Here is a 27,187-nt window from a genome sequence, read left to right as displayed (position 1 = left end):
TTCCATCACGTGGACTGGGACATGTTACGTATTGCGTCAGATAAAAATATTGACGAATACGCTGATTCGGTGTGCGAGTTCATTAGAACGTGTGTTGAAGATGTCGTTCCCATAGCAACTATAAAAACATTCCCTAACCAGAAACCGTGGATTGATGGCAGCATTCGCGTGAAACTGAAAGCGCGAACCACTGCTTTTAATCAGGGCAAGGTGTCTGGTAACATGACCGAATACAAACAGTGCAGCTATTCCCTCCGCAAGGCTATTAAACAAGCTAAGCGTCAGTACAGAGACAAAGTAGAATCTCAATTCAACGGCTCAGACACAAGAGGCATGTGGCAGGGTCTACAGTCAATCACGGACTACAAGAAGAAACCCAGCCCAGTCACGGACCAGGATGTCTTGCTCCCAGGCAGACTAAATAACTTTTTTGCCCGCTTTGAGGACAATACAGTGCCACTGACACGGCCTGCAACGAAAACATGCGGTCTCTCCTTCACTGCAGCCGAGGTGAGTAAGACATTTAAACGTGTTAACCCTCGCAAGGCTGCAGGCCTAGACGGCATCCCCAGCCGCGCCCTCAGAGCATGCGCAGACCAGCTGGCCGGTGTGTTTACGGACATATTCAATCAATCCCTATACCAGTCGGCTGTTCTGCTTCAAGAGGGCCACCATTGTTCCTGTTCCCAAGAAAGCTAAGGTAACTGAGCTAAACGACTACCGCCCCGTAGCACTCACTTCCGTCATCATGAAGTGCTTTGAGAGACTAGTCAAGAACCATATCACCTCCACCCTACCTGACACCCTAGACCCACTCCAATTTGCTTACCGCCCAAATAGGTCCACAGACGATGCAATCTCAACCACACTGCACACTGCCCTAACCCACCTGGACAAGAGGAATACCTACGTGAGAATGCTGTTCATCGACTACAGCTCGGCATTCAACACCATAGTACCCTCCAAGCTCGTCATCAAGCTCGAGACCCTGGGTCTCGACCCCGCCCTGTGCAACTGGGTACTGGACTTCCTGACGGGCCACCCCCAGGTGGTGAGTGGTGTCAGGAAAATAACCTCACACTCAACGTCAACAAAACTAAGGAGATGATTGTGGACTTCAGGAAACAGCAGAGGGAACACCCCCCTATCCACATCGATGGAACAGTAGTGGAGAGGGTAGCAAGTTTTAAGTTCCTCGGCATACACATCACAGACAAACTGAATTGGTCCACTCACACTGACAGCGTCGTGAAGAAGGCGCAGCAGCGCCTCTTCAACTTCAGGAGGCTGAAGAAATTCGGCTTGTCACCAAAAGCACTCACAAACTTCTACAGATGCACAATCGAGAGCATCCTGGCGGGCTGTATCACCGCCTGGTACGGCAACTGCTCCGCCCTCAACCGTAAGGCTCTCCAGAGGGTAGTGAGGTCTGCACAACGCATCACCGGGGGAAAACTACCTGCCCTCCAGGACACCTACACCACCCGATGTTACAGGAAGGCCATAAAGATCATTAAGGACATCAACCACCCAAGCCACTGCCTGTTCACCCCGCTATCATCCAGAAGGCGAGGTCAGTACAGGTGCATCAAAGCTGGGACCGAGAGACTGAAAAACAGCTTCTATCTCAAGGCCATCAGACTGTTGAACAGCCACCACTAACATTGAGTGGCTGCTGCCAACACACTGACATTGACACTGACCCAACTCCAGCCACTTTAATAATGGGAATTGATGGGAAATTATGTAAATATATCACTAGCCACTTTAAACAATGCTACCTTATATAATGTTACTTACCCTACATTATTCATCTCATATGTATACGTATATACTGTACTCTATATCATCTACTTCATCCTTACATAATACATGTATCACTAGCCACTTTAACTATGCCACTTTGTTTACATACTCATCTCATATGTATATACTGTACTCGATACCATCTACTGTATCTTGCCTATGCTGCTCTGTACCATCACTCATTCATATATCTTTATGTACATATTCTTTATCCCCTTACACTGTGTATAAGACAGTAGTTTTGGAATTGTTAGTTAGATTGCTTGTTGGTTATCACTGCATTGTCGGAACTAGAAGCACAAGCATTTCGCTACACTCGCATTAACATCTGCTAACCATGTGTATGTGACAAATAAAATTGGATTTGATTTGATTTGAGATGGAAAATGAAAATGAAGTGCGACATCTGAAGACGATATAAGGTGCCACTTTTTCAGATGGTCTTTCTCTTGTAGAGATCCTAAATGCCATCCACAAGATGCAGCTATAGAGCATTTTTTGAGAGGTGTGCATTGCACTACGAATCTTCTGTACAATGCCTGTAACAGTTGCTGGAGGTGAACGTGCCTTCAGTAAACTGAAACTTATAAAGAACGATCTAGGATCCACAATGTGCCAAGACAGGTTCAACAGCCTTGCTATCCTTTCAATTGAAAACCAGTTAGCTAGAAAATGTAACTTTAAATACATTAGAAATGACTTTGCTCACAGGAATGCTTGACTCTGGGCTCTTGGTGCAGTGTAACCTCTTGAGTTTTGTTTACAGGGAACCAACACAAGGAAAAATGCTGGTTAACCTGTTCTACCCAAGACTGCCCGGGTTGGACAAAAATTCTGTATGTTCTGCTATGGTTTATCTCCTGTTGAACTTACTCAGGAATGCCCACATAATGTCTTGACACTACAGTTGCAGTTTCACAGATGCTTCTTCTTTGTAAGTACCACATTTATGCCTGCAGTCCACAAAGTTCAGCATATTATTGTAGTTTAGTTCATTATTATAGGATAGTTCAGGACATGTTATTTAGGCATATATTTAGGAATGATGCATAGGGCAGAAGAGGGTTGGTAATAAATGATTTAATCAGAAACATGTATCATTAGTAATTTCTTCATTAAAACGGTCTACAATACCATATATTACAAAATATGTCACCAATTGTGTAGGTATTTATATTAAAGCATCATAAAAATCATGACAGAGACAGCTTTTGTTAAAACATTAGGAATCAAAAATGGTTGCTATACTGTTTGAAGGATGAAGGTGGAAACTAGTATCTGCACAATTGTAGTATAGTGCAGCAGAAGCTTCTAGTTAGTACATTTAATAACACATATTGTTCAGTATGTTATTTTAATCTGAAACACTCTGATTTCTATGTTAGGGGCCCGGGAGTTTTTTTTAAAATTTTTTTCAATGCTCCTGCAGGTGTCCACATACTTTTGGCCATGTAGTGTATGTACATATACTGTAACTATATAGGAATAAAGTGACACATAATTAACAGTAGCAGCAGTGTATGTGAAGAAAGTTAGTGCAAGAAACGTCAATGCAGAGAGTCTGGGTAGCTATTTGGTTAACAATTTAACAAACTATTTATGGCTTGGATGTAGAAGCTGTTCAGGCTCCTGTTGGTTCCAGACTTGGTTCATTGGTACCGCTTGTCATGTGGTAACAGAGAAAACAGTCAATGAATAGAGTGTAAGGAGTCTTTGACAATTTTTATGGCTTTCCTCTGACACCACCCGGTATAGAGGTCCTGGATGGCAAGGAGCTCAGCCCCAGTTATGTCCTGGGCCATAGGCACTACCCTCTGTAGCGCCTTGCAGTCGGATCACCAAGCGGTGATGCAGCCAGTCAAGGTGCTCTCAATGGTGCAGCTCTAAAACATTTAAAAGATCTGAGGACCCATGCAAAATCTTTTCAGCCTCCTGAGGGGGTAGAGGCCTTGTCGTGCCTTCTTCATGACTATGTTGGTGTGTGTGGACCATGATAAATCCTTAGTTATGTGGACACTGAGGAACTTGAAGCTCTCGACCTGCTCCATTACAGCCCCATCGATGTGAATGCAGGCATGCCCGGCCCTCCGTTTCCTGTAGTCCACGAACAGCTCCTTTGTCTTGCTGATGTTTTTACCTTTATTTTACCTTTATTTAACCAGGTAGGCAAGTTGAGAACAAGTTCTCATTTACAATTGCGACCTGGCCAAGATAAAGCAAAGCAGTTCGACAGATACAACGACACAGAGTTACACATGGAGTAAAACAAACATACAGTCAATAATACAGTATAAACAAGTCTATATACAATGTGAGCAAATGAGGTGAGAAGGGAGGTAAAGGCCAAAACGGCCATGGTGGCAAAGTAAATAGAATATAGCAAGTAAAACACTGGAATGGTAATTTTGCAATGGAAGAATGTGCAAAGTAGAAATAAAAATAAAGGGGTGCAAAGGAGCAAAATAAATCAATAAATTAAATATGTTTGGGCTAAATCATAGGTGGGCTATGTACAGGTGCAGTAATCTGTGAGCTGCTCTGATTAAAGCTAGTGAGGGAGATAAGTGTTTCCAGTTTCAGAGATTTTTGTAGTTCGTTCCAGTCATTGGCAGCAGAGAACTGGAAGGAGAGGCGGCCAAAGAAAGAATTGGTTTGGGGGGTGACTAGAGAGATATACCTGCTGGGGCGTGTGCTACAGGTGGGAGATGCTATGGTGACCAGCGTGCTGAGATAAGGGGGGACTTTACCTAGCAGGGTCTTGTAGATGACATGGAGCCAGTGGGTTTGGCGACGAGTATGAAGCGAGGGCCAGCCAACGAGAGCATACAGGTCGCAATGGTGGGTAGTATATGGGGCTTTGGTGACAAAACGGATTGCACTGTGATAGACTGCATCCAATTTGTTGAGTAGGGTATTGGAGGCTATTTTGTAAATGACATCGCGAAAGTCGAGGATTGGTAGGATGGTCAGTTTTAGAAGGGTATGTTTGGCAGCATGAGTGAAGGATGCTTTGTTGCGAAATAGGAAGCCAATTCTAGATTTAACTTTGGATTGGAGATGTTTGATATGGGTCTGGAAGGAGAGTTTACAGTCTAACCAGACACCTAAGTATTTGTAGTTGTCCACGTATTCAGAGTAAGTCAGAGCCGTCCAGAGTAGTGATGTTGGACAGGCGGGTAGGTGCAAGTAGCGATTGGTTGAAGAGCATGCATTTAGTTTTACTTGTATTTAAGAGCAAATGGAAGGAGAGTTGTATGGCATTGAAGCTTGCCAGGAGGGATGTTAACACAGTGTCCAAAGAAGGGCCGGAAGTATACAGAATGGTGTCGTCTGCATAGAGGTGGATCAGAGACTCACCAGCAGCAAGAGCGACCTCATTGATGTATACAGAGAAGAGAGTCGGTCCAAGAATTGAACCCTGTGGCACCCCCATAGAGACTGCCAGAGGTCCGGACAGCAGACCCTTCGATTTGACACACTGAACTCTATCAGAGAAGTAGTTGGTGAACCAGGCGAGGCAATCATTTGAGAAACCAAGGCTGTCGAGTCTGCCGATGAGGATGTGGTGATTGACAGAGTCGAAAGCCTTGGCCAGATCAATGAATATGGCTGCACAGTAATGTTTCTTATCGATGGCAGTTAAGATATCGTTTAGGACCTTGAGTGTGGCTGAGGTGCACCCATGACCAGCTCTGAAACCAGATTGCATAGCAGAGAAGGTATGGTGAGATTCGAAATGGTCGGTAATCTGTTTGTTGACTTGGCTTTCAAAGACCTTAGAAAAGCATGGTAGGATAGATATAGGTCTGTAGCAGTTTGGGTCAAGAGTGTCCCCCCCTTTGAAAAGGGGGATGACCGCAGCTGCTTTCCAATCTTTGGGAATCTCAGACTACACGAAAGAGAGGTTGAACAGGCTAGTAATAGGGGTGGCAACAATTTCGGCAGATAATTTTAGAAAGAAAGGGTCCAGATTGTCTAGCCCGGCTGATTTGTAGGGGTCCAGATTTTGCAGCTCTTTCAGAACATCAGCTGAATGGATTTGGAAGAAGGAGAAATGGGGAATGTTTGGGCGAGTTGCTGTTGGGGGTGCAGTGCTGTTGACCAGGGTAGGAGTAGTGGAAAGCATGGCCAGCCATAGAAAAATGCTTATTGAAATTCTCAATTATGGTGGATTTATCAGTGGTGACAGTGTTTCCTATCTTCAGTGCAGTGGGCAGCTGGGAGGAGGTGTTCTTATTCTCCATGGACTTTACAGTGTCCCAGAACTTTTTTGAGTTAGTGTTGCAGGAAGCAAATTTCTGCTTGAAAAAGCTAGCCTTGGCTTTTCTAACTGCCTGTGTATAATGGTTTCTAGCTTCCCTGAACAGCTGCATATCACGGGAATGTTCTCCTAACTTTAACACCAAAACATTCAAAAAATGTTTTTAGAAGGTTTTTACTAACATAGATAGAATGTTCCCCTAACTTATGGAAGACTGGAGACTCAAACATCAGGGGAGCATTATGGGTAACGTTACCAAAACGTCTCCCCCCTAGAATTGTTAGCAGGGATGCTTCCTTGTTTGTTCATACTAGAGAAACAACCATGTATATTTATGAGGCAGTTTTTCCCCCTAGTACACTGATGGCTGCACTGTGTGGGAAATGGACAACATGGTGTCTTAAAAAGCATCGGATCAGATGCCACTCAGAGCAGGGTACTAACATGTATACTGTTACTATCTCATGAGGAGTCTTGATTTGGCTGTGACACTTGTGGCAGATATCAAAATATTCAGCATTTTACATGGAGAATTTATAAAACATTGCACACTCCTCCTCGTCAAAGCTGTCAGGAGTGTGTGTCTGTGTGTTTGTGTGGGTTTGTGTGGGTTTGTGTGCATGTGGCTGTATACACACTAATTGTTTTTCCTTGATTTACAGTTTCACTTCCGTGTTGTCTTAAAGTAAATATTCCATCAAACACTGCCAATGATATCTTTGTGTTTCTCATGTCTCTGACACATCTTCTTAAAAGTGTCCACACTCACTCTCACTCTCATTCGCCTCACCTTTCCAACCCTTGTGTTCCTCTACTCCCTCCCTCCCACTGGTTCTCACTGTCTCTTTCCATTACCGAACGTCTCAGTCTCTCACTCTGTCCTCAGAAACCTCAAAAATGAAGAGAGGAAAGAGAGCATTGAAAAAAGGCAGAAAGTGATGACAGGTTATTTTTCACCTCCCCTCTCCTGACAGTACAATGCTATTTCCTCCTCTCCTCTGACACACAATATTTAATCTAGCCATCTCAGGGTGGCCCTTCCACTGCTGTAACTAAATAAAAAACATTATTACACACGTTACACAGGGATGGGGAGGGAGGGGCCTACCTCTGCAACAAAAGACCAGAGCAGCACTTTCACAAGACTCAGCAATGTGTGTGTGTGTGTGATTATGTTTGTTTGTGTGTATAGTTGTGTCTGTATGTGCCCATGTGATAGCTCCCATCACAATAGTAAAGGCAACTGGGGTTTTGGTGAAGTGAATACTTGATTGTTTTAATGCTAGTTGAAGAGGCTTATTGTTCACTAGGCAGTATAGGTACACTGGAGACACAGTAAACCATGAAATGAAAAGCCCACTGAAGAGTCTTCTGCTGCTCTAAATTGTTATTTCAGAATCATCCCCCCTCTTCTAATTTAAGTGGACTACCCATCCTCCTCTTTACTTCACTGGAGAGAGGCAGAGAGAGGGAAACTCATCTTATAGACTTGGAGAGGGTCCAGGGTATATGCTCCTCTTCTACGACATGATTAATATTGGATTTGTAACTTGGGTGTAATAGAGAATGATTGTACAGGCGATGTTTGGATTATTGAGGTTAGTGTATAGTCACCTGAGATAAACCATGTAGACTGTGAAACTATAATTTGATGTATAGCGATGAGGGGAAATATTAGTTCAAGTTTAAAATGTCAAGTTTTATTAGTAATATGTGCGGGATACGGATGGTGTACATTGTCCAATGAAATGCTTGCTTGCAGGTTCCTTCTCAACAATGCAACAACAATAAGAAATAAAAAATGATAAGAATACGAACATAAAGTACACTATATATACAAAGGTATGTGGACACCCCTTCAAATTAGTGGACCGGCTATTTCAGCCACACCCGTTGCTGACAGTTGCATAAAATCGAGCACACAGCCATGCAATCTCCATAGACAAACATTGGCACTACCGAGTTCCAAACTGTCTCTGGAAGCAACGTTAGCACAATAACTGTTCGTCGGGAGCTTCATGAAATGGATTTCCATGGCCGTGCAGAAGCATACAAGCCTAAGATCACCATGCGCAATGCCAAGCGTCGGCTGGAGTCGTGTAATTTTGCACCAAATAGAAATTGTGCGAGCTATAATAGGACCAAAGCATAGTTTTGTTATTTTTTTTAATTAAGGAATATATCAGTAAAAACCACCTCTTCCAGGGCAATGGGAGACACCATATTTCTCTCTATACTCAGCCAAGGGGAGGATGAATCATGTTGCAATCCATTTAGGATGGGCAAAATGCTAGTGCCTGGAAATACAATTAACGTTTTGTACGGATAGTTCTCCTATATCTACACCTCTTTGTAAGTTTGTTCATTTTATCCGGGATTGCTTACCTTGCCAAATAAAGCGAAAACAGGTTAAGATATTTTTGCAAATGTATTAAAAATAAAAAACAGAAATACCTTGAAATTGAGCTCAGGTGTATCCTGTTCCCATTGATCATCCTTGAGATGTTTCTACAACTTGATTTGAGTCCACCTGTGGTAAATTCAATTGATTGGACATGATTTGGAAAGGCACACACACCTCTCTACATAAGGTTCCACAAGTCCCACACAGTCCATGTCAGAGCAAAAACCAAGCAATGAGGTTGAAAGAATTGTCCGTTGAGCTCCGAGACAGGATTGTGTCGAGGCACATATCTGGGGAAGGGTACCAAAAAATGTCTGCAGCATTGAAGGTCCCCAAGAACACAGTGGCCTCCATCTTAAATGGAAGAAGTTTGGAACCACCAAGACTCTTCCTCGAGCTGTCCGCCCAGCCAAACTGAGCAATCGGGGGAGAAGGACCATGGTCAGGGAGGTAACCAAGAACCTGATGGTCATTCTGATAGAGAGTGACCATCTCTGCAGCACTCACTAGGCAGGAAGCCTAGTGGCCGAGTAGGCTAATGGGCCAGCGTTGGGCCAGTAACCGGAAGGTTGCTAAATCTGTCGTTCTGCCCCTGAACAAGGCAGTTAACTCACTGTTCCTAGGCCGTCATTGAAAATAAGAATGTATTTTTAACTGACTTGCCTAGTTAAATAAAGGTTACATTTACAAAATATTTATTTTAAAAACAATCAGGCCTTTATGGTAGAGTGGCCAGACAGAAGCCACTCCTCAATAAAAGGCACATAACAGCCTGCTTGCAGTTTGCCAAAAGGCAACTAAAGACAAGATTCTCTGGTCTGATTAAACCAAAATGTAACTCTTTGTTCTGAATGCCAAGCGTCACGTCTGGAGGACACCTGGCACCATCCCTACAGTGAAGCATTGTGGTGGTAGCATCATGCTGTGGGGATGTTATTCAGCGGCAGGGCCTGGGAGACTCGTCAGGATCAAGGAAAAGATGAACGGAGCAAAGTACAGAGCGATCCTTGATGAAAACCTGCTCCAGAGCGCTCAGACTGGGGCAAAGGTAGAAGGTCCAACAGGACAACAACCCTAATCACACAGCCAAGACAACACAGGATTGGCTTCTGGACAAGTCTCTGAATGTCCTTGAGTGGCCCAGCCAGAGCCCGGACTTGAATCAGACCGAACATCTCTGTGCATGGGGACCGCTGTGCAGCAACGGTCCCCATCCAACATGACAGGGCATGAGAGGATCTGCAGAAAAGAATGGAAGAAACTCCCCAAATAAAGGTGTGCCAAGCTTGTAGCGTGATACCCCAGAAGACTTGATGCTGTAATCGCTGCCAATGGTGCTTCAAGAAAGTACTGAGTAAAGTGTCTGAATACCTATGTAAATGTAATTTATTAAAATAAAATAAAAACATGTTTATTCTTTAAAAAAACAATTTTTTAAATACATTTGCAAACATTCAAAAAACCTGTTTTGGCTTTGGCATTATTGGGTATTGTGTGTAGATTGATGAGAGGGAAAAAGGCTTTAATACATTTTTAGAATAAGGCTGTAAATAACAAAATGTGGAAAAAGTCAAAGGGTCTGAATAATTTCTGAAGGCACTGTAGTAGTTCAATCTTATTAATGAAATTGGGGTCAATTCCCATATGATTCAAGACATACCAGAGATATGACCATTATAATCAATCTGATATTGTGACCTATATCCTTAAAGAAAGGACAGATATGCAGAATGTTTCTCTAAATGTACCCTTTTGACATGTTTTGAAGTAATTTGACACAGTAGCATGGATCATTTCCACTAAATTGATTGTCACCTGCGTAGTTGTGTGCATCCAGCCATTACTGTATGTGTGTAGTTCAACAGTAGACATTTTGTCCCTGTCTCTTTAAGAGACAAGCCAGTCCTATATTGCTGCTTGCCATATTGATAGTATCTGGAAGTAGGGATTCAGAAGCTCACCCGGCTGAGTGCTTCAACACCAGCATGAACAAGAGGCCAGGGGCAGTCATGTCCTTTACAAACATATTTCATATCCGAAGTAAAATACGTATGTGATAGGCCTACACCAAAAATATGTATAGCCCATAGCAATTAGACCATTCAAGGCCATTTGAGACTTCCTAGACAAAAACGGTTGACTCGGCTGCGCTCTGGGACCAAGACTCTCCTGGTTACAGAGATTCTATGTAATTGATAAAAACTTCCTATAAAAACTATTTGAATAAGATGCAGGCCCACTGAATCCTAGAGAGTTCTCTTTCTCCTGCTGCTACATAAAGATGAGTATTCTTCTAGTGGATGGGTGACCCTGTGTAACCCTTCTTGGTCCTGCCTGCCCCCCTTTCCTCTTACCCTTGTGCTGTGTACTTCACATTCCCAATCAGCCAGCCATATGCCAACCCCTGTTATATCACATAATCACAGCATCTACAGGACACAAACTATATTCCTGACAAACCACCGTCAGTTCTCCTGTGATGATGATCTAATGTGATTTGTTGAATTACATTTGTAGTGCTTTACATATACCTGATTACATTATTTCCTGCAAATTGCTGGACACGATGAGGCGCTGATTAAGTTAATCTCGCAGCCCTCTCCAAAAACCTGTCTATAAATAATGAGCAAATGTTTAATTAAGACAAGAGCTAACACAACATAATTACATTTACTGTATATTATTCTGTCTGCAAGGCACCATGTGACGTGAACCCTTTTCTGTGTTAGAGTGAGTGGGCCCGCCCATTTCTTGCATTTTCTACTCCTATTTAATTTGCTGCATGAGTTTGTCCCTATGGTGATTTTCGAATAATGACCCTAAATGTCTTCATGTGCTGTAAATAGATCTAGTGTGTCAATGTAGACAGTCTAATTTTACACACAGAGATACAGACAGACAGGCTTATGCATGATCCTCTCTCATCCACAGACAGAACAGGGCCCAGATTCACAAAACACTTCTTATGCAACAACTTAAGAAGCTTCTTAAGAAGAAGAAGATATTCATAAGATAGTTTGTGAGTGCAATTTCTCAACAATATATTAATATTTCATAATTGTCTTAAGAACTTCTCAAGTGTCTTCTTACTAACTTCCTAAATATCTACTGAAGATGTTTCCTACTAGACAACCAATCTAGCTATACTGTATCTAGCTAGCAATGGCAATTATGTTAGCATATTTCTTACGGAGATTACTGTTCTAAAACATGTTCTTGGGTTTAACATAATCAATACTGAAACTTTCAGATTAAGTTTTTTAGTGACTTAAACATGCTAAATTGCTTTCATTATCTTATTCTCTTGCTGCCCTGAGTTCAAGACAAGGTTTTTGCTATCTTGGAATTAATAAAATTTCAAAGAAGTATTCCAATAACTTAATTTTCAAGAATCTAATTCCTTCTTAACTTTTTTGCTTAAAGGAGAAATATACAAAATGAAGTAAGAACTTTTTGAAGAATAGCAACTTTTACATAAGTTTCTTCATAATTCTATAGTTAAGGGGAAAAAAATGCAGTTAAGGAGAAATAGTTTCTTAAGAAGGTTTTGGAAATCTGGGCCCTGGTCTCCAGTCAATTTGTGTCCTTGTCTTGCTTACACGGTGGCAGCTTTTTAGTACCTCACTCCATTTCACTCCTCTCCGACAAATTTCACAGGAATCCTGACGCTCATGACTGGCTAGTCTGTCACTGCGACACCCTCACTGCACCTTTATGAGGCTCTGTAGTCCATTGCATGCTAAATGGAGCTGTCGAACAAGATGAAACATCATTCAGCAAACAAACACTGAGTTGAGAGAGAGGAGGATGGGTCCTGCGAGCAGCTGAGTGTCAAGAGTGCACAGACCAGTTGGGAGCGCAGAATGTGGTCAAGAGAGCAGGTGGACAGGCCAGTCGAGAGAGCAGGTGGACAGGCCAGTCGAGAGAGCAGGTGGACAGGCCAAACTTGAGAGCTTGCAAGTGTGACTTTAGGCGAGCAGAACATCATTGCAGCAGATCAAAAAGATAAATGTCTGAATCAAAAAATAGAAACATTTAAAGGGTACAATTGAAAGCATCAAATTGTCAACCAACAATAGTCACATATTTGTCAAATTTTCACTCATTTTCTCAAGTCTTGGCACCTTTGGGTTTCAGTACGTTTTTTTTCTCAGTTGGATTTAAGCTGGTGGGGGTGGGTGGGCTAAAAGAAATCTGTTGTTCAGCCCCTGAACAAGGCAGTTAACCCACTGTTCCCCGGGCGCCCGAAGACGTGGATGTCGATTATGGCAGCCCCCCCGCACCTCTCTGATTCAGAGGGGTTGGGTAATATGCAGATGACACATTCCAGTTGTATGCATTCAGTTGTACAACTGACCCCTTTCCCTTTCCTTTAACTGGTCTGATGGGCAAACTAACAAATGCTTGCCCTTGGGTGTTGAGTCCTGTGATTCATTATTATTATTATTTTTTCTATTAGCCCATTCACCACCACCCCTTCGGAGGACAAAAGTAACTGTTTTAAATGTTTGTTTTTACAGCTTTTATGTTACATACTGTATACATTTCACATACATGGTACTTGCATACATAGCGTTCACATAACAAATATATTGTTTCTTTATACACATTACATTTTGGATAGATAGCACTCAGACATGTCTGATATAGATTCCTGAACCTCTGACCATAAACAGGCTACATGGGGGCAAAACAAGAACAAATTATCAAATGATTTTGTTTTTGCAGCAAAACCTGCAGAGCTGAGATTTTTGTTTGTACCATATATACTTTGTATTTAATCCCTGAAATGTATAACCCATTGATGTTCTTGTTGGATCTGATTTGAATAACAATCATTTTGATGGCCATAAAAAGATATGTAGACAGCAGACAGCCTTGTTTTACTCTTCTTGACAGTTCAATATTTTCTGAGAAGTAACCATTATTTACTATTTTACACTTGGGCATGTTATACAGTGGGGAGAACAAGTATTTGAAACACTGACGATTTTGCAGGTTTTCCTACTTACAAAGCCTGTAATTTATATCATAGGTACACTTCAACTGTGAGAGACGGAATCTAAAACAAATATCCAGAAAATCAAATTGTATGATTTTTAAGTAATTCATTTGCATTTTATTGCATGACATAAGTATTTGATACATCAGAAAAGCAGAATTTAATATTTGGTACAAAAACCTTTGTTTGCATTTACAGAGATCATACGTTTCCTGTAGTTCTTGACCAGGTTTGCACATACTGCAGCAGGGATTTTGGCCCACTCCTCCATACAGACCTCCAGATCCTTCATGTTTCGGGGCTGTCGCTGGGCAATATGGACTTTCAGCTCCCTCCAAAGATTTTCTATTGGGTTCACCTCTGGAGACTGGCTAGGCCACTCCAGGACCTTGAGATGCTTCTTATGGAGCCACTCCTTAGTTGCCCTAGCTATGTGTTTCGGGTCGTTGTCATGCTGGAAGACCCAGCCACGACCCATCTTCAATGCTCTTACTGAGGGAAGGAGGTTGTTGGCCAAGATCTCACGATACATGGCCCCATCCATCCCCCCTTAATACGGTGCATTCGTCCTGTCCCCTTTGCAGAAAAGCATCCCCAAAGAATGATGTTTCCACCTCCATGCTTCACGGTTGGGATGGTGTTCTTGGGGTTATACTCATCCTTCTTCTTCCTCCAAACACGGCGAGTGGAGTTTAGACCAAAAAGCAATATTTTTTGTCTCATCAGACCACATGACCTTCTCCCATTCCTCCTCTGGATCATCCAGATGGTCATTGGCAAATTTCAGATGGGCCTGGACATGCGCTGGCTTGAGCAGGGGGACCTTGCGTGTGCTGCAGGATTTTAATCCATGACGGCGTAGTGTGTTACTAATGGTTTTCTTTGAGACTGTGGTCCCAGCTCTCTTCAGGTCATTGACCAGGTCCTGCCTTGTAGTTCTGGGCTGATCCCTCACCTTCCTCATGATCATTGATGCCCCACGAGGTGAGATCTTGCATGGACATCCAGACCGAGGGTGATTGACCGTCATCTTGAACTTCTTCCATTTTCTAATAATTGTGCCAACAGTTGTTGACTTCTCACCAAGCTGCTTGCCTATTGCACATGACGACAAAGATCGTACTTTTTGGAGAAATGTCCTCTGGTCTGATGAAAGAAAAATAGAACTGTTTGGCCATAATTACCATTGTTATGTTTGGAGGGAAAATGAGGCGGCAAGCCGAAGAATACCATCCCAACCATGAAGCACGGGGGTGGAAGCATCATTTTGTAGGGTGCTTTGCTGCAGAAGGGACTGGTACAATTCACAAAATAGTTGGCATCATGAGGTAGGAAGATTATGAGGATGTATTGAAGCAACATCTCAAGACATCAGTCAGGAAGTTAAAGCTTGGTCGCAAATGGGTCTTCCAAATGGACAATGACCCCAAGCATACTTCCAAAGTTGTTGCAAAATAGCCATAGAGAATGTGATGAAAGACATAAAAGCTTAAATAAATAATTCTCTCTATTATTATTCTGACATTTCACATTCTTAAAATAAAGTAGTGATCCTAACTGACCTAAGACAGATAATTTTTATTAGGATTAAATGACAGTAATTGTAAAAAATAAATAAATAAATAAATAAAACTGAGTTTAAATGTAGTTGGCTAAGGTGTATGTAAACTTCCGACTTCAACTGTAAAATAAAATGGCACAGAGCTTTTGCATAATTTTTGCTTTTTTTATTGATATATAGGTATATATAGGTCCCCCGTGTGGTTCTGGGATTTTTGCTCACCGTTCTTGTGATCATTTTGACCCCACGGAGTGAGTTCTTGCGTGGAGCCCCAGATCGAAGGAGATTATCAGTGGTCTTGTATGTCTTCCATTTTATAATAATTGCTCCTACAGTTGATTTCTTCAAACCAAGCTGCTTACCTATTGCAGATTCAGTCTTCCCAGCCTGGTGCAGGTCTACAATTTTGTTTCTGGTGTCCTTTGACAGCTTTTTGGTCTTGGCCATAGTGGAGTTTGGAGTGTGACTGTTTGAGGTTGTGGACAGGTGTCTTTTATACTGATAACAAGTTCAAACAGGTGCCATTAATACAGGTAACGAGTGGAGGACACGAGGAGCCTCTTAAAGAAGAAGTTACAGGTCTGTGAGAGCCAGACATCTTGCTTGTTTGTAGGTGACCAAATACTTATTTTCCACCATAATTTGCAAACAAATTAATTAAAAATCCTACAATGTGATTTTATGGATTTTTTTTCTCATTTTGTCTGTCATAGTTGAAGTGTACCTATGATGAAAATTACAGGCCTCTCTCATCTTTTTAAGTGGGAGAACTTGCACAATTGGTGGCTGACTAACTACTTTTTGCCCCACTGTATACCATATATACCATATATACCACAGCTCAAAACGTTAGTTCTAAAATGATTGCTTTCCTTTTTCAGGTACCTTGTGTATATAGCCAAGTTAAGAGTGTATAAACACCCCCATTATTATGTGTTTTACTTTTCTATTTTTTTTCTCTCTTCTCTTTCTCTCTGCATTTCAATATTAGTCTACACCTGTTGTTTACGAATCATGTTACAAATAAAATGTGATTTGATTTAAGGACAGAGCAATGACTGGAGCTCTGTCCCAATGAATCTCGGCCTAACTTCTCAATTCCTTTCTATTCACATCCTTCTCAAAACTCATTGGAGGTCTGAGGGCAGGAACCCTGGGTCCTCTCCTCCGATGGGGTTTTAGAGGGAGAAACGGAAAAAGTCAAATAGAATGGCACAGAGCTTTTGCATGTTTGGACCGATGTCACTATGTGGGATTAAGTTTATGTGTACAATTCACACCATTCGTCAGTATTATGGAGCCATAAGAAACATTCCTTCGACCTTTAGTTACAAAATACATAAAAGAGCATACAGTGCATTCGGAAAGTATTCAGGCCCCTTGACTTTTTCCACATTTTATTACATTTGAGGCTTGTTCTGAAATGGCTTGATATGTTTTTGTTTCGTCATCTATCTACACACAATACCCCATAATGACAAAGCAAAAATACATTTTTATACATTTTTGCACATTTGTTAAAAATAAAAAAACTGCAATATTACATTAACATAAGTATTCATACCCTTTACTCAGTACTTTGTTGAAGCACCTTTGGCAGCGATTACAGCCTCAAGTCTTCTTGAGTATGATACTACAAGCTTGGCACACCTGTATTTGGGGAGTTTCTCCCCTTCTTCTCCGCAGATTTACATTTACATTTAAGTCATTTAGCAGACGCTCTTATCCAGAGCGACTTACAAATTGGTGCATACACCTTATGACAACCAGTGGAACAGCCACTTGCATCTAAATCTTGTTGGGGGAGAAGGGGGGTGAGAAGGATTACTTACCCTTACTTACCCTATCCTAGGTATTCCTTGAAGAGGTGGGGTTTCAGGTGTCTCCGGAAGGTGGTGATTGACTCCGCTGTCCTGGCGTCGTGAGGGAGTTTGTTCCACCATTGGGGGCCAGAGCAGCGAACAGTTTTGACTGGGCTGAGCGGGAACTGTACTTCCTCAGTGGTAGGGAGGCGAGCAGGCCAGAGGTGGATGAACGCAGTGCCCTTGTTTGGGTGTAGGGCCTGATCAGAGCCTGGAGGTACTGAGGTGCCGTTCCCCTCACAGCTCCGTAGGCGAGCACCATGGTCTTGTAGCGGATGCGAGCTTCAACTGGAAGCCAGTGGAGAGAGCGGAGGAGCGGGGTGACGTGAGAGAACTTGGGAAGGTTAAACACCAGACGGGCTGCGGCGTTCTGGATGAGTTGTAGGGGTTTAATGGCACAGGCAGGGAGCCCAGCCAACAGCGAGTTGCAGTAATCAAGACGGGAGATGACAAGTGCCTGGATTAGGACCTGCGCCGCTTCCTGTGTGAGGCAGGGTCGTACTCTGCGGATGTTGTAGAGCATGAACCTACAGGAACGGGACACCGCCTTGATGTTAGTTGAGAACGTCAGGGTGTTGTCCAGGATCACGCCAAGGTTCTTAGCGCTCTGGGAGGAGGACACAATGGAGTTGTCAACCGTGATGGCGAGATCATGGAACGGGCAGTCCTTCCCGGGAGGAAGAGGAGCTCCGTCTTGCTGAGGTTCAGCTTGAGGTGGTGATCCGTCATCCACACTGATATGTCTGCCAGACATGCAGAGATGCGATTCGCCACCTGGTCATCAGAAGGGGGAAAGGAGAAGATTAATTGTGTGTCGTCTGCATAGCAATGATAGGAGAGACCATGTGAGGTTATGACAGAGCCAAGTGACTTGGTGTATAGCGAGAATAAGAGAGGGCCTAGAACAGAGCCCTGGGGGACACCAGTGGTGAGAGCGCGTGGTGAGGAGACAGATTCTCGCCACGCCACCTGGTAGGAGCGACCTGTCAGGTAGGACGCAATCCAAGCGTGGGCCGCGCCGGAGATGCCCAACTCGGAGAGGGTGGAGAGGAGGATCTGATGGTTCACAGTATCGAAGGCAGCCGATAGGTCTAGAAGGATGAGAGCAGAGGAGAGAGAGTTAGCTTTAGCAGTGCGGAGCGCCTCCGTGATACAGAGAAGAGCAGTCTCAGTTGAATGACTAGTCTTGAAACCTGACTGATTTGGATCAAGAAGGTCATTCTGAGAGAGATAGCGGTAGAGCTGGCCAAGGACGGCACGCTCAAGAGTTTTGGAGAGAAAAGAGAGAAGGGATACTGGTCTGTAGTTGTTGACATCGGAGGGATCGAGTGTAGGTTTTTTCAGAAGGGGTGCAACTCTCGCTCTCTTGAAGACGGGAGGGACGTAGCCAGCGGTCAGGGATGAGTTGATGAGCGAGGTAAGGTAAGGGAGAAGGTCTCCGGAAATGGTCTGGAGAAGAGAGGAGGGGATAGGGTCAAGCGGGCAGGTTGTTGGGCGGCCGGCCGTCACAAGACGCGAGATTTCATCTGGAGAGAGAGGGGAGAAAGAGGTCAGAGCATAGGGTAGGGCAGTGTGAGCAGAACCAGCGGTGTCGTTTGACTTAGCAAACGAGGATCGGATGTCATCGACCTTCTTTTCAAAATGGTTGACGAAGTCATCTGCAGAGAGGGAGGAGGGAGGGGGAGGATTCAGGAGGGAGGAGAAGGTGGCAAAGAGCTTCCTAGGGTTAGAGGCAGATGCTTGGAATTTAGAATGGTAGAAAGTGGCTTTAGCAGCAGAGACAGAGGAGGAAAATGTAGAGAGGAGGGAGTGAAAGGATGCCAGGTCCGCAGGGAGGCGAGTTTTCCTCCATTTCCGCTCGGCTGCCCGGAGCCCTGTTCTGTGAGCTCGCAATGAGTCGTCGAGCCACGGAGCGGGAGGGGAGGACCGAGCCGGCCTGGAGGATAGGGGACATAGGGAGTCAAAGGATGCAGTAAGGGAGGAGAGGAGGGTTGAGGAGGCAGAATCAGGAGATAGGTTGGAGAAAGTTTGAGCAGAGGGAAGAGAAGATAGGATGGAAGAGGAGAGAGTAGCGGGGAGAGAGAGCGAAGATTGGGACGGCGCGATACCATCCGAGTAGGGGCAGTGTGGGAAGTGTTGGATGAGAGCGAGAGGGAAAAGGATACAAGGTAGTGGTCGGAGACTTGGAGGGGAGTTGCAATGAGGTTAGTGGAAGAACAGCATCTAGTAAAGATGAGGTCAAGCGTATTGCCTGCCTTGTGAGTAGGGGGAGGGTGAGAGGGTGAGGTCAAAAGAGGAGAGGAGTGGAAAGAAGGAGGCAGAGAGGAATGAGTCAAAGGTAGACGTGGGGAGGTTAAAGTCGCCCAGAACTGTGAGAGGTGAGCCGTCCTCAGGAAAGGAGCTTATCAAGGCATCAAGCTCATTGATGAACTCTCCGAGGAACCTGGAGGGCGATAAATGATAAGGATGTTAAGCTTGAAAGGGCTGGTAACTGTGACAGCATGGAATTCAAAGGAGGCAATAGACAGATGGGTAAGGGGAGAAAGAGAGAAAGACCACTTGGGAGAGATGAGGATCCCGGTGCCACCACCCCGCTGACCAGAAGCTCTCGGGTGTGCGAGAACACGTGGGCGGACGAGGAGAGAGCAGTAGGAGTAGCAGTGTTATCTGTGGTGATCCATGTTTCCGTCAGTGCCAAGAAGTCAAGGGACTGGAGGGAGGCATAGGCTGAGATGAACTCTGCCTTGTTGGCCGCAGATTGGCAGTTCCAGAGGCTACCAGAGACCTGGAACTCCACGTGGGTCGTACGCGCTGGGACCACCAGGTTAGGGTGGTCGCGGCCACGCGGTGTGGAGCGTTTGTATGGTCTGTGCAGAGAGGAGAGAACAGGGATAGACAGACACATAGTTGACAGGCTACAGAAAAGGCTACGCTAATGCAAGGAAATTGAATGACAAGCGGACTACACGTCTCGAATGTTCAGAAAGTTAAGCTTACGTAGCAAGAATCTTATTGACTAAAATGATTAAAATGATACAGTACTGCTAAAGTAGGCTAGCTGGCAGTAGCTGCGTTGTTGACACTACACTAATCAAGTCGTTCCGTTGAGTGTAATAATTCTACAGTGCTGCTATTCGGGGCTAGCTGGCTAGCTAGCAGTGTTGTTTACGTTACGTTGAGTTAAAAGAACGACAATAGCTGGCTAGCTAACCTAGGGAATCGGTCTAGACTACACAATTATCTTTGAAACAAAGACGGCTATGCAGCTAGCCACGATCAAACAAATCAAACCGCTGCACTGCAATGAAACGAAAATGTGAAACCACCTGACCGGGTTGTTGAATTCAAAACAGCAGACGTTGGCTAGCTGTTAGCAGTTAGCTGTTGGCTAGCTAGCAGAGTCTCCTACGTTAAGGACGACAAATAGCTGGCTAGCGAACCTCAGTGAATTAAGATAATCACTCCAAGGCTACACACACTAAACTACACAATTATCTTGGAAACAAAGACAGCTATGTAGCTAGTTAACACTGAACTAATCAAGTCGTACAGTTGAGTGAATAGCACTACAGTGATGCTAATCTGTGTGCGTTAGCTAGCTCCTGGGCGAATAGCAGTGAAGGCTACGTTAGGGCGACGAAATACGATAATTATGCAATTATCTCTGATACAAGGACGGCTATGTAGCTAGCTAAGAAGAATTGCTAAGATTAGACAAATCAACCGTTGTACTATAATGAAATGTAATGAAAAAGTTATAAAAAGTTATACAACCTGCAGAGCGAAGTGCGAATGCGACCGCTCGCTCCAACCGGAACCGGAAATAGATCCTCTCAAGCTCTGTCAGGTTGGATGGGGAGAGTCACTGCAGAGCTATTTTCAGGTCTCTCCAGAGATGTTCGATTAGGTTCAATTCTGGGTTCTGGCTGGGTCACTCAAGGACATTCAGAGACTTGTCTCGAAGCCACTCCTGAGTTTTCTTGGCTGTGTGCTTAAGGTAGTTGTCCTGTTGGAAGGTGAACCTTCGCTCCAGTCTGAGGTTCTGAGCACTCTGGAGCAAGTTTTCATCAAGGTTCTCTCTGTACTTTGCTCTGTTCATCTTTCTGTTCATCCTTACTAGTCTCCCAGTCCCTACCGCTGAAAAACATCCCTACAGCATGATGCTTCTACCACTATGCTTCCCCGTAGGGATGGTGATAGGTTTACTCCAGACATGACGCTTGACATTCAGGCCAAAGAGTTCAATCTTGGTTTCATCAGACCAGAGAATCTTGTTTCTCTTGGTTTGAGAGTCCTTTAAGTGCATTTTGTAGACTCCAAGCGGGCTATCATGTCCCTTTCACCGAGGAGTTGCTTCTGTCTGGCCACTCTATCATAATGGCCTGATTGATGGAGTGCTGCAGAGATGGATGTCCTTCTGGAAGGTTCTCCATCTCCACAGAGAAACTCTGAAGCTCTGTCAGAGTGCCGGTCGGGTTCTGTCAACTGTGGGACCTTATATAGACAAGTGTGTGCCTTTACAAACCATGTCCAATCAATTGAATTTACCACAGGTGGACTCAAATCAAGTTGTAGAAATATCTCAAGGATGATGAATGTAAACAGGATGCACCAAAGCTCAATTTCGAGTCTCATAGCAAATGGTCTGAATATTTATGTAAATAAGTGATTTCTGTTTTTTTTTTATACATTTGCAAACATGAATAAAAACCTGTTTTTGTTTTGTCTTTATGGGTAATTATAATTAAATTAATTTTAGAATAAGGCTGTAACATAACAAAATGTGGAAAAGGGAAAGGGTCTGAATACTTTCCAAATGCTCTGCACAAGTATGTTTAATGATATTTAAGCAGTAATACATGACTGTTGTGAGTGTGGTGCCATACCTTTAGATCCCGGGTGCAGCAGAGCTGAAACACTAAAGATGTTGTTGCGGAAGATGTCAGTGGAGGCGATCTTGACCACGCTCTGGTTGTTCTCCAGACAGCGGTAATGCTGGAATGTATCCCAGGCACTGTTGGTGGCCACTTCACCTCCCTCAAAACCAGTGAAGATCTCCAGGTTCTTACAGTGGGGCATCAGCACATTCAACACAATCAGCACAATGCATGATATCTACAAAAGTCTCAGTTGTGTCTAAGTGTTTAACAGTGTGTGTGTGTGTGTGGAAACTAGAACAGCACGACTACTCAAAATTGCAATATTGGCATTTGCAATATCCATATCACAAGAGGATGCCATATTTTGAAACGCCACTTAGCCATCTGTAATGCCCTTTTTTTTTACTTTTGATTTATTGCTTGAGTTGACGGAGTTCTCTCTCCGTCTCTCCTCCATTGGTTGCTTACCAATCCCACATACACCAGGCCCTGTCACTCAAGCAGGCACTTCCTCGTGCTTGAGATTCATTCTGCATGCACTGACCAAACAGCAGCTTTCCACTTTTCTTCTTAATATAAATCTACGTTTTCTGTACTATACTATTTGTTTGTGTAACTTGCTCTCGGAAGAATGCTAGTTAGTTGATTTTAGCAAGCGGCAAATGTGACTAAAAGATGTGGGTTAGCCCTTAATACTAATCGCTAGCTAGCTAATCCACAGAGATAGGACAAAACTTGTAACCAAACGTTTGCTCTAATACAGGCCATTAACAGTGGTGGAGTAAATCAGCATTGTTTGTGCAACATCTTGTTCTTAATCAGAGAGAATATTCTAAAATATTTGTCTGAATGTACCCATCTATTTAAATCTAATTAGGGTCCCATGGGAAACACTGACCAACACTTTGGCTCCTACTCTGTCACAACCATCCCCTCCCTTACTTTTTCATTCCTTGTCAGAAAACTGCATTCCAAGTGCCCACTCTATTCCAACTATAAAATCATAATAATCATTCCATTTCTATGATTCCAACAGTTGAACAAAATGTTTTGATCTGTAATCACAAGTAAAATCGCAATCACAATATTTGGTACAAAAATCTCAATTAAATGATTTCCCCATATCGTTCAGCCCTTCTGGGAACTAACCAAGTCGATGAGTGTGTATGGGGACTGGACATCACTAAGTGCAGAGTAGAGGGGCAAGCTCAGACGAACAGTGTAGTCCATTCCTGCCTCAATGCTGGTCTTGGGATATCTGAGCAGACGAGAGAGAGATGGATGTCACAAAACACTACACTAAATCACATACAAGAAAAGGGTGTGCAAACGAAAACAGGCATAATTACAGGGTATATACAGTCTCAGAGTGGAATCATATACACAAAACATACATCACATACTACACACACACTTGCACACACTTGCATTACTCACTCTCTCACACTCAAAAGACATACACAGAGAGAGAAACTAGGTGTGTGTTTACTGTGATCCAGGGTGGAAGAATATCATTTGGTTGTCATCATCAGGCATGGTGTTGGCACAGAGGCTGTTTGTTAAGATCACACTGGGAGGCATCACTGTCATCGACACCTCCTCCCACTGGTCCTGTCATATGTGTGCATACTGGTAGCGACGTCAGGTGCAGGAGAGCAGAGATTTGTGAACAGGCGGACACTTTATGTAGGCAAAAGTGAAAAACACGCAAAACAGTCACAAGAATTATGTTTAACAATAAACATCTTCGGGAAAAATAACACGGAAAAAACAAGTCAGTCTGGTGCGTCAACAACACACACATAACACAAACAATCTTACACAAAGACATGATGGGGAACAGAGGAATAAATACATGTAGATTGATTGGGGAATGAAAACCAGGTGTGCAGGGAACAAGACAAAACAAATGGATACATGAAATATGGAGCGGCGATGGCTCAGCATTCCCTCCGCCTCAAAGGTGTAGTGGTCCAGGGCAATGAACTAGACGAGACCTTGTCGGACATGTTTTCTACACACACCCTGATCTGTCTCCTGGGAAAACAACTGCAGTGAGAGACAGTAAAAATATGATGTCAGGAAATGTCATAGACAGAGTTCATTTGGAGTTGACACGTTTTAACATGTTAGTGTTGCATTCAAGGTAACAGTCCATTTAAAGACTGCTGCTGTATCAAAAGAGGCAACTATGGATAATACTTTAGCCACATAAGTGATAACATAATATGCCGGATTGAGGCGAGCTGTACCAATCATCTGCCTATGTGCTTGAAGGACCCATCCTCTGCTCGCTCGACAACATTCTGCGCTCTCTACTGGTCTGTGCACTCGTGGTACTCATCCTCTGCTTGCGGGAACCATCCTCTGCACTCTTGACTCAGTGTTTGCTTGCTCAATGATGTTTAATCTTGCTCGACAGCGCCATCTCGCACGCTGATTTGATGCCATACACCTTGGTGGAACATGCACTGCCTCACTGTCTCACTGCGTGTGTGTGTGTGCGTGCGTGCGTGCGTCGTGCGTGCGTCGTGCGTGCGTTGTGCGTGCGTATTATGGAAAACTGCAGTCTTTAAAAGAGCTTATTTGTGTGGGTGGGTCTAGTTTTGCAGTGCATGAGATTTCTCTGGTGAAATGTTCCTGATCAAATCAAATCCAATTTATTTATATAGCCCTTCTTACATCAGCTGATATATCAAAGTGCTGTACAGAAACCCAGCCTAAAACCCCAAACAGCAAGCAATGCAGGTGTAGAAGCACAGTGACTAGGAAAAACTCCCTAGAAAGGCCAAAACCTAGGAAGAAACCTAGAGAGGAACCAGGATATGAGGGGGATATGAGCCAGTCCTCTTTTGGCTGTGCCAGGTGGAGATTATAACAGAACATGGCCAAGATGACTGAATGTTCATAAATGACCAGCATGGTCAAATAATAATGATCACAGTAGTTGTTGAGGGTGCAACAAGTCAGCACCTCAGGAGTAAATGTCAGTTGGCTTTTCATAGCTGATCATTGAGAGTATCTCTACCGCTCCTGCTGTCTCTAGAGAGTTGAAAACAGCAGGTCTGGGACAGGTAGCACATCCGGTGAACAGGTCAGGGTTCCATAGCCGCAGGCAGAACAGTTGAAACTGGAGCAGCAGCACGGCCAGGTGGACAGGGGACAGTAAGGAGTCATCGTGCCAGATAGACCTGAGTCATGGTCCTAGGGCTCAGGTCCTCTGAGACAGAGAGAGAAAGAAAGAAAGAGAGAAAGAGAGAATTAGAGAGAGCATACTTAAATTCACACAGGACACCGGATAAGACAGGAGAAATACTCCAGATATAACCGACTGACCCTAGCCCCCCGACACATAAACTACTGCAGCTCATACTTAACACTTTCCCTGAGGCTTCCCACCTTCTCCACCTGGCCTCAATACCTATATGCATCCCCAAAGCAGGAAAGGGACAATTATCCTCTCACAAGATTGCAGAACTTCAAACTAACACATCGAATGTGATAAGGGGATGGGATGTTGGAAAAAATAGAGCTTTGGGAGAGATTTCCGTTCAGGGTATGTGTGTTCACTTTGACATGCCTTTTGTCCAAGCTGTGACCGCCTTGCTTGTTAGTTCAATAGAACTGCTGGAGGTTTTGAAACTCCCACTTGTGCTTTTACTGAAGCAGAGTCATGTGGCAACAGAATCTTGTCTCAAATCAAATAAAATCAAATTGTTTTAGTCACATGCGAGCCCCTAACCAACAGTGCCGTTTCAAAAAATATGGACAAGAATAAGACATAAAAGTAACAAGTAATTAAAGAGCAACAGTAAAAAATAACAATATATACAGGGGAGTGCCGGTACAGAGTCAATGTACGGGGGCACCGGTTAGTTGAGGTAGTATGTACATGTAGGTACAGTTAATTAAAGTGACTATGTATAGATTACAACAGATAGTGGCAGTGGGGTGGAGAGGGGGGTGGGCAATGCAAATAGTCTGGATATTAATTTGACTAGATGTTCAGGAGTCTTATGGCTTGGGGTAGAAACTGTTTAGAAGCCTCTTGGACCTAGACTTGGCGCTCCGGTACCGCTTTCCGTGTGGTAACAGTGAGAACAGTCTATGAATAGGGTGGCTGGAGTCTTTGACAATTTTTAGGGCCTTCCTCTGACACCGCCTGGTATAGAAGTCCTGAATGGTAGGAAGCTTGGCCCCAGTGACGTACTGGGCCATTCGCATTACCCTCTGTAGTGCCTTGCGGTCAGAGGCCGAGCAGTTGCCATACCAGGCAGTGTTGGTGCGATGGTGCAGCATCTCATCTAAGTGATACTTATTGCATTGTAGGCTGACTTGCACAATGTTTTCGTTTGCTTGTCATGACAGGAGCTGTCCTTTTTTCTGGTGCTGAAAAGCATTCACTGGTGCCTTGGAGAGCGCAATTCAACTTTCAGTCATTCCTCAATGTTAATACGATCAGAACACTATATAAACTTTCATTAAAATTGTGTTTGATATCATCATGTTATATTAGTCGCTTTACTTATGTAGTAAATAAATGTTAGTTGTTGTTATTTCAATCATGTTTTTCTTCATGTGGTTTTGTTTGTCTCTACACCTAAAAGGAACAAAGTGATCTCATTTATTAAATATCATGTAGCCATTGCGCTGGCGCAGACAGAGGGAGTCTAGTCAAATGCGACTTGGACAGGGCCCTCCGCAGGCAACGATAGCCTTCATAACATTACATACACAGAACAGAAAGACGCCAGGCTGATTCCGTAATCATGTTTAAACTGCAGGCGAAGACTCGTGTGAAACAATACAATACGCCAAGGCATCTTCCCTGGTTTAACATTCGCTTTTCCCTTGTGCGGGGTAGAGAGAGGCAGAGAAAAATATAAAATAGTTTATTTTCCCTATGAGTTTTATCTACAGCTGTGTTTATATTATTATATTGTCCCTCAATCGTTCTCATAATCAATGCAATACTCCTTCTGTCGTTGACGAGTCGTACAATTTCTTGATCAATATAGCAATTCAGAACGTCCTCTCTTATCTCTCTTCATGCATGATCGATATCCCTAAAAAAAAATACTCAGGCGTTCACGTGAGGGTAAGAAACTTGCATTGCGCCTCTGCCGTGGTTCTTTGAATCCAGATGTTAGATTTTCGTCCTGTTATTATTCCTTCTTCATTGGCAATTCTTCACAGCGTCCAAAATCTAAGTAATGCTGATAAAATAATTGGTGGTTGTGTAGGTTCTCCTCTCGAACACTGGGGCGGAATCCGCTCCAGTGTCTACTCGATCCGAGTCCACCTGTAAAACACCTCCGGAGCGTGAAAACTACTCTGCCACGGTCACATGGTGGGGAGGCAGGCTCGAGTGCGACGATTGGAAATCTGGAGATACGTTCATCTGTGATTGG

At 43.6% G+C, this 27,187-nt stretch overlaps 1 protein-coding gene across 2 annotated transcripts; it reads right to left on the bottom strand.

Moving 5' to 3' along the window:
* Positions 1–2,933: 2,933 nt before the first annotated feature.
* On the bottom strand, positions 2,934–27,119 carry LOC118371468 (laminin subunit beta-1-like). 2 transcript variants are annotated; one of them, XM_035756910.2, is made up of 4 exons: positions 23,266–27,119; positions 22,926–23,034; positions 21,783–21,960; positions 2,934–6,957 (listed from the first exon to the last, which is right to left on the bottom strand). In XM_035756910.2, exons 1-4 carry the CDS (start codon positions 23,364–23,366, stop codon positions 6,950–6,952), a joined length of 396 nt encoding a protein of 131 aa, XP_035612803.1. In that variant the 5' UTR covers positions 23,367–27,119; the 3' UTR covers positions 2,934–6,949. The 2 variants fall into 2 exon arrangements, with proteins under 2 accessions (XP_035612803.1, XP_035612802.1); XM_035756909.2 differs by lacking the exon at positions 2,934–6,957 and having other exon boundaries at positions 20,728–21,960.
* Positions 27,120–27,187: the final 68 nt, after the last annotated feature.

This window comes from Oncorhynchus keta, chromosome 22 (assembly GCF_023373465.1).
Source record: "Oncorhynchus keta strain PuntledgeMale-10-30-2019 chromosome 22, Oket_V2, whole genome shotgun sequence".
Lineage (NCBI taxonomy): Eukaryota > Metazoa > Chordata > Actinopteri > Salmoniformes > Salmonidae > Oncorhynchus > Oncorhynchus keta.
The sequence above is the reverse complement of the archived record's forward strand: the minus strand, read 5'-3'. Positions and strand labels throughout refer to the sequence as shown.

Excerpts from the sequence above, each read along its gene's own strand:
- LOC118371468 (XM_035756909.2), bottom strand. The coding sequence starts at position 23,366 with ATGACAGTGATGCCTCCCAGTGTGATCTTAACAAACAGCCTCTGTGCC. Across the intron at positions 23,035-23,265 it reads TTCTTCCACCCTGGATCACA|ATATCCCAAGACCAGCATTG; the intron begins GTAAACACACAC and ends TCGTCTGCTCAG. Across the intron at positions 21,961-22,925 it reads CATACACACTCATCGACTTG|AACCTGGAGATCTTCACTGG; the intron begins GTTAGTTCCCAG and ends CCCCACTGTAAG.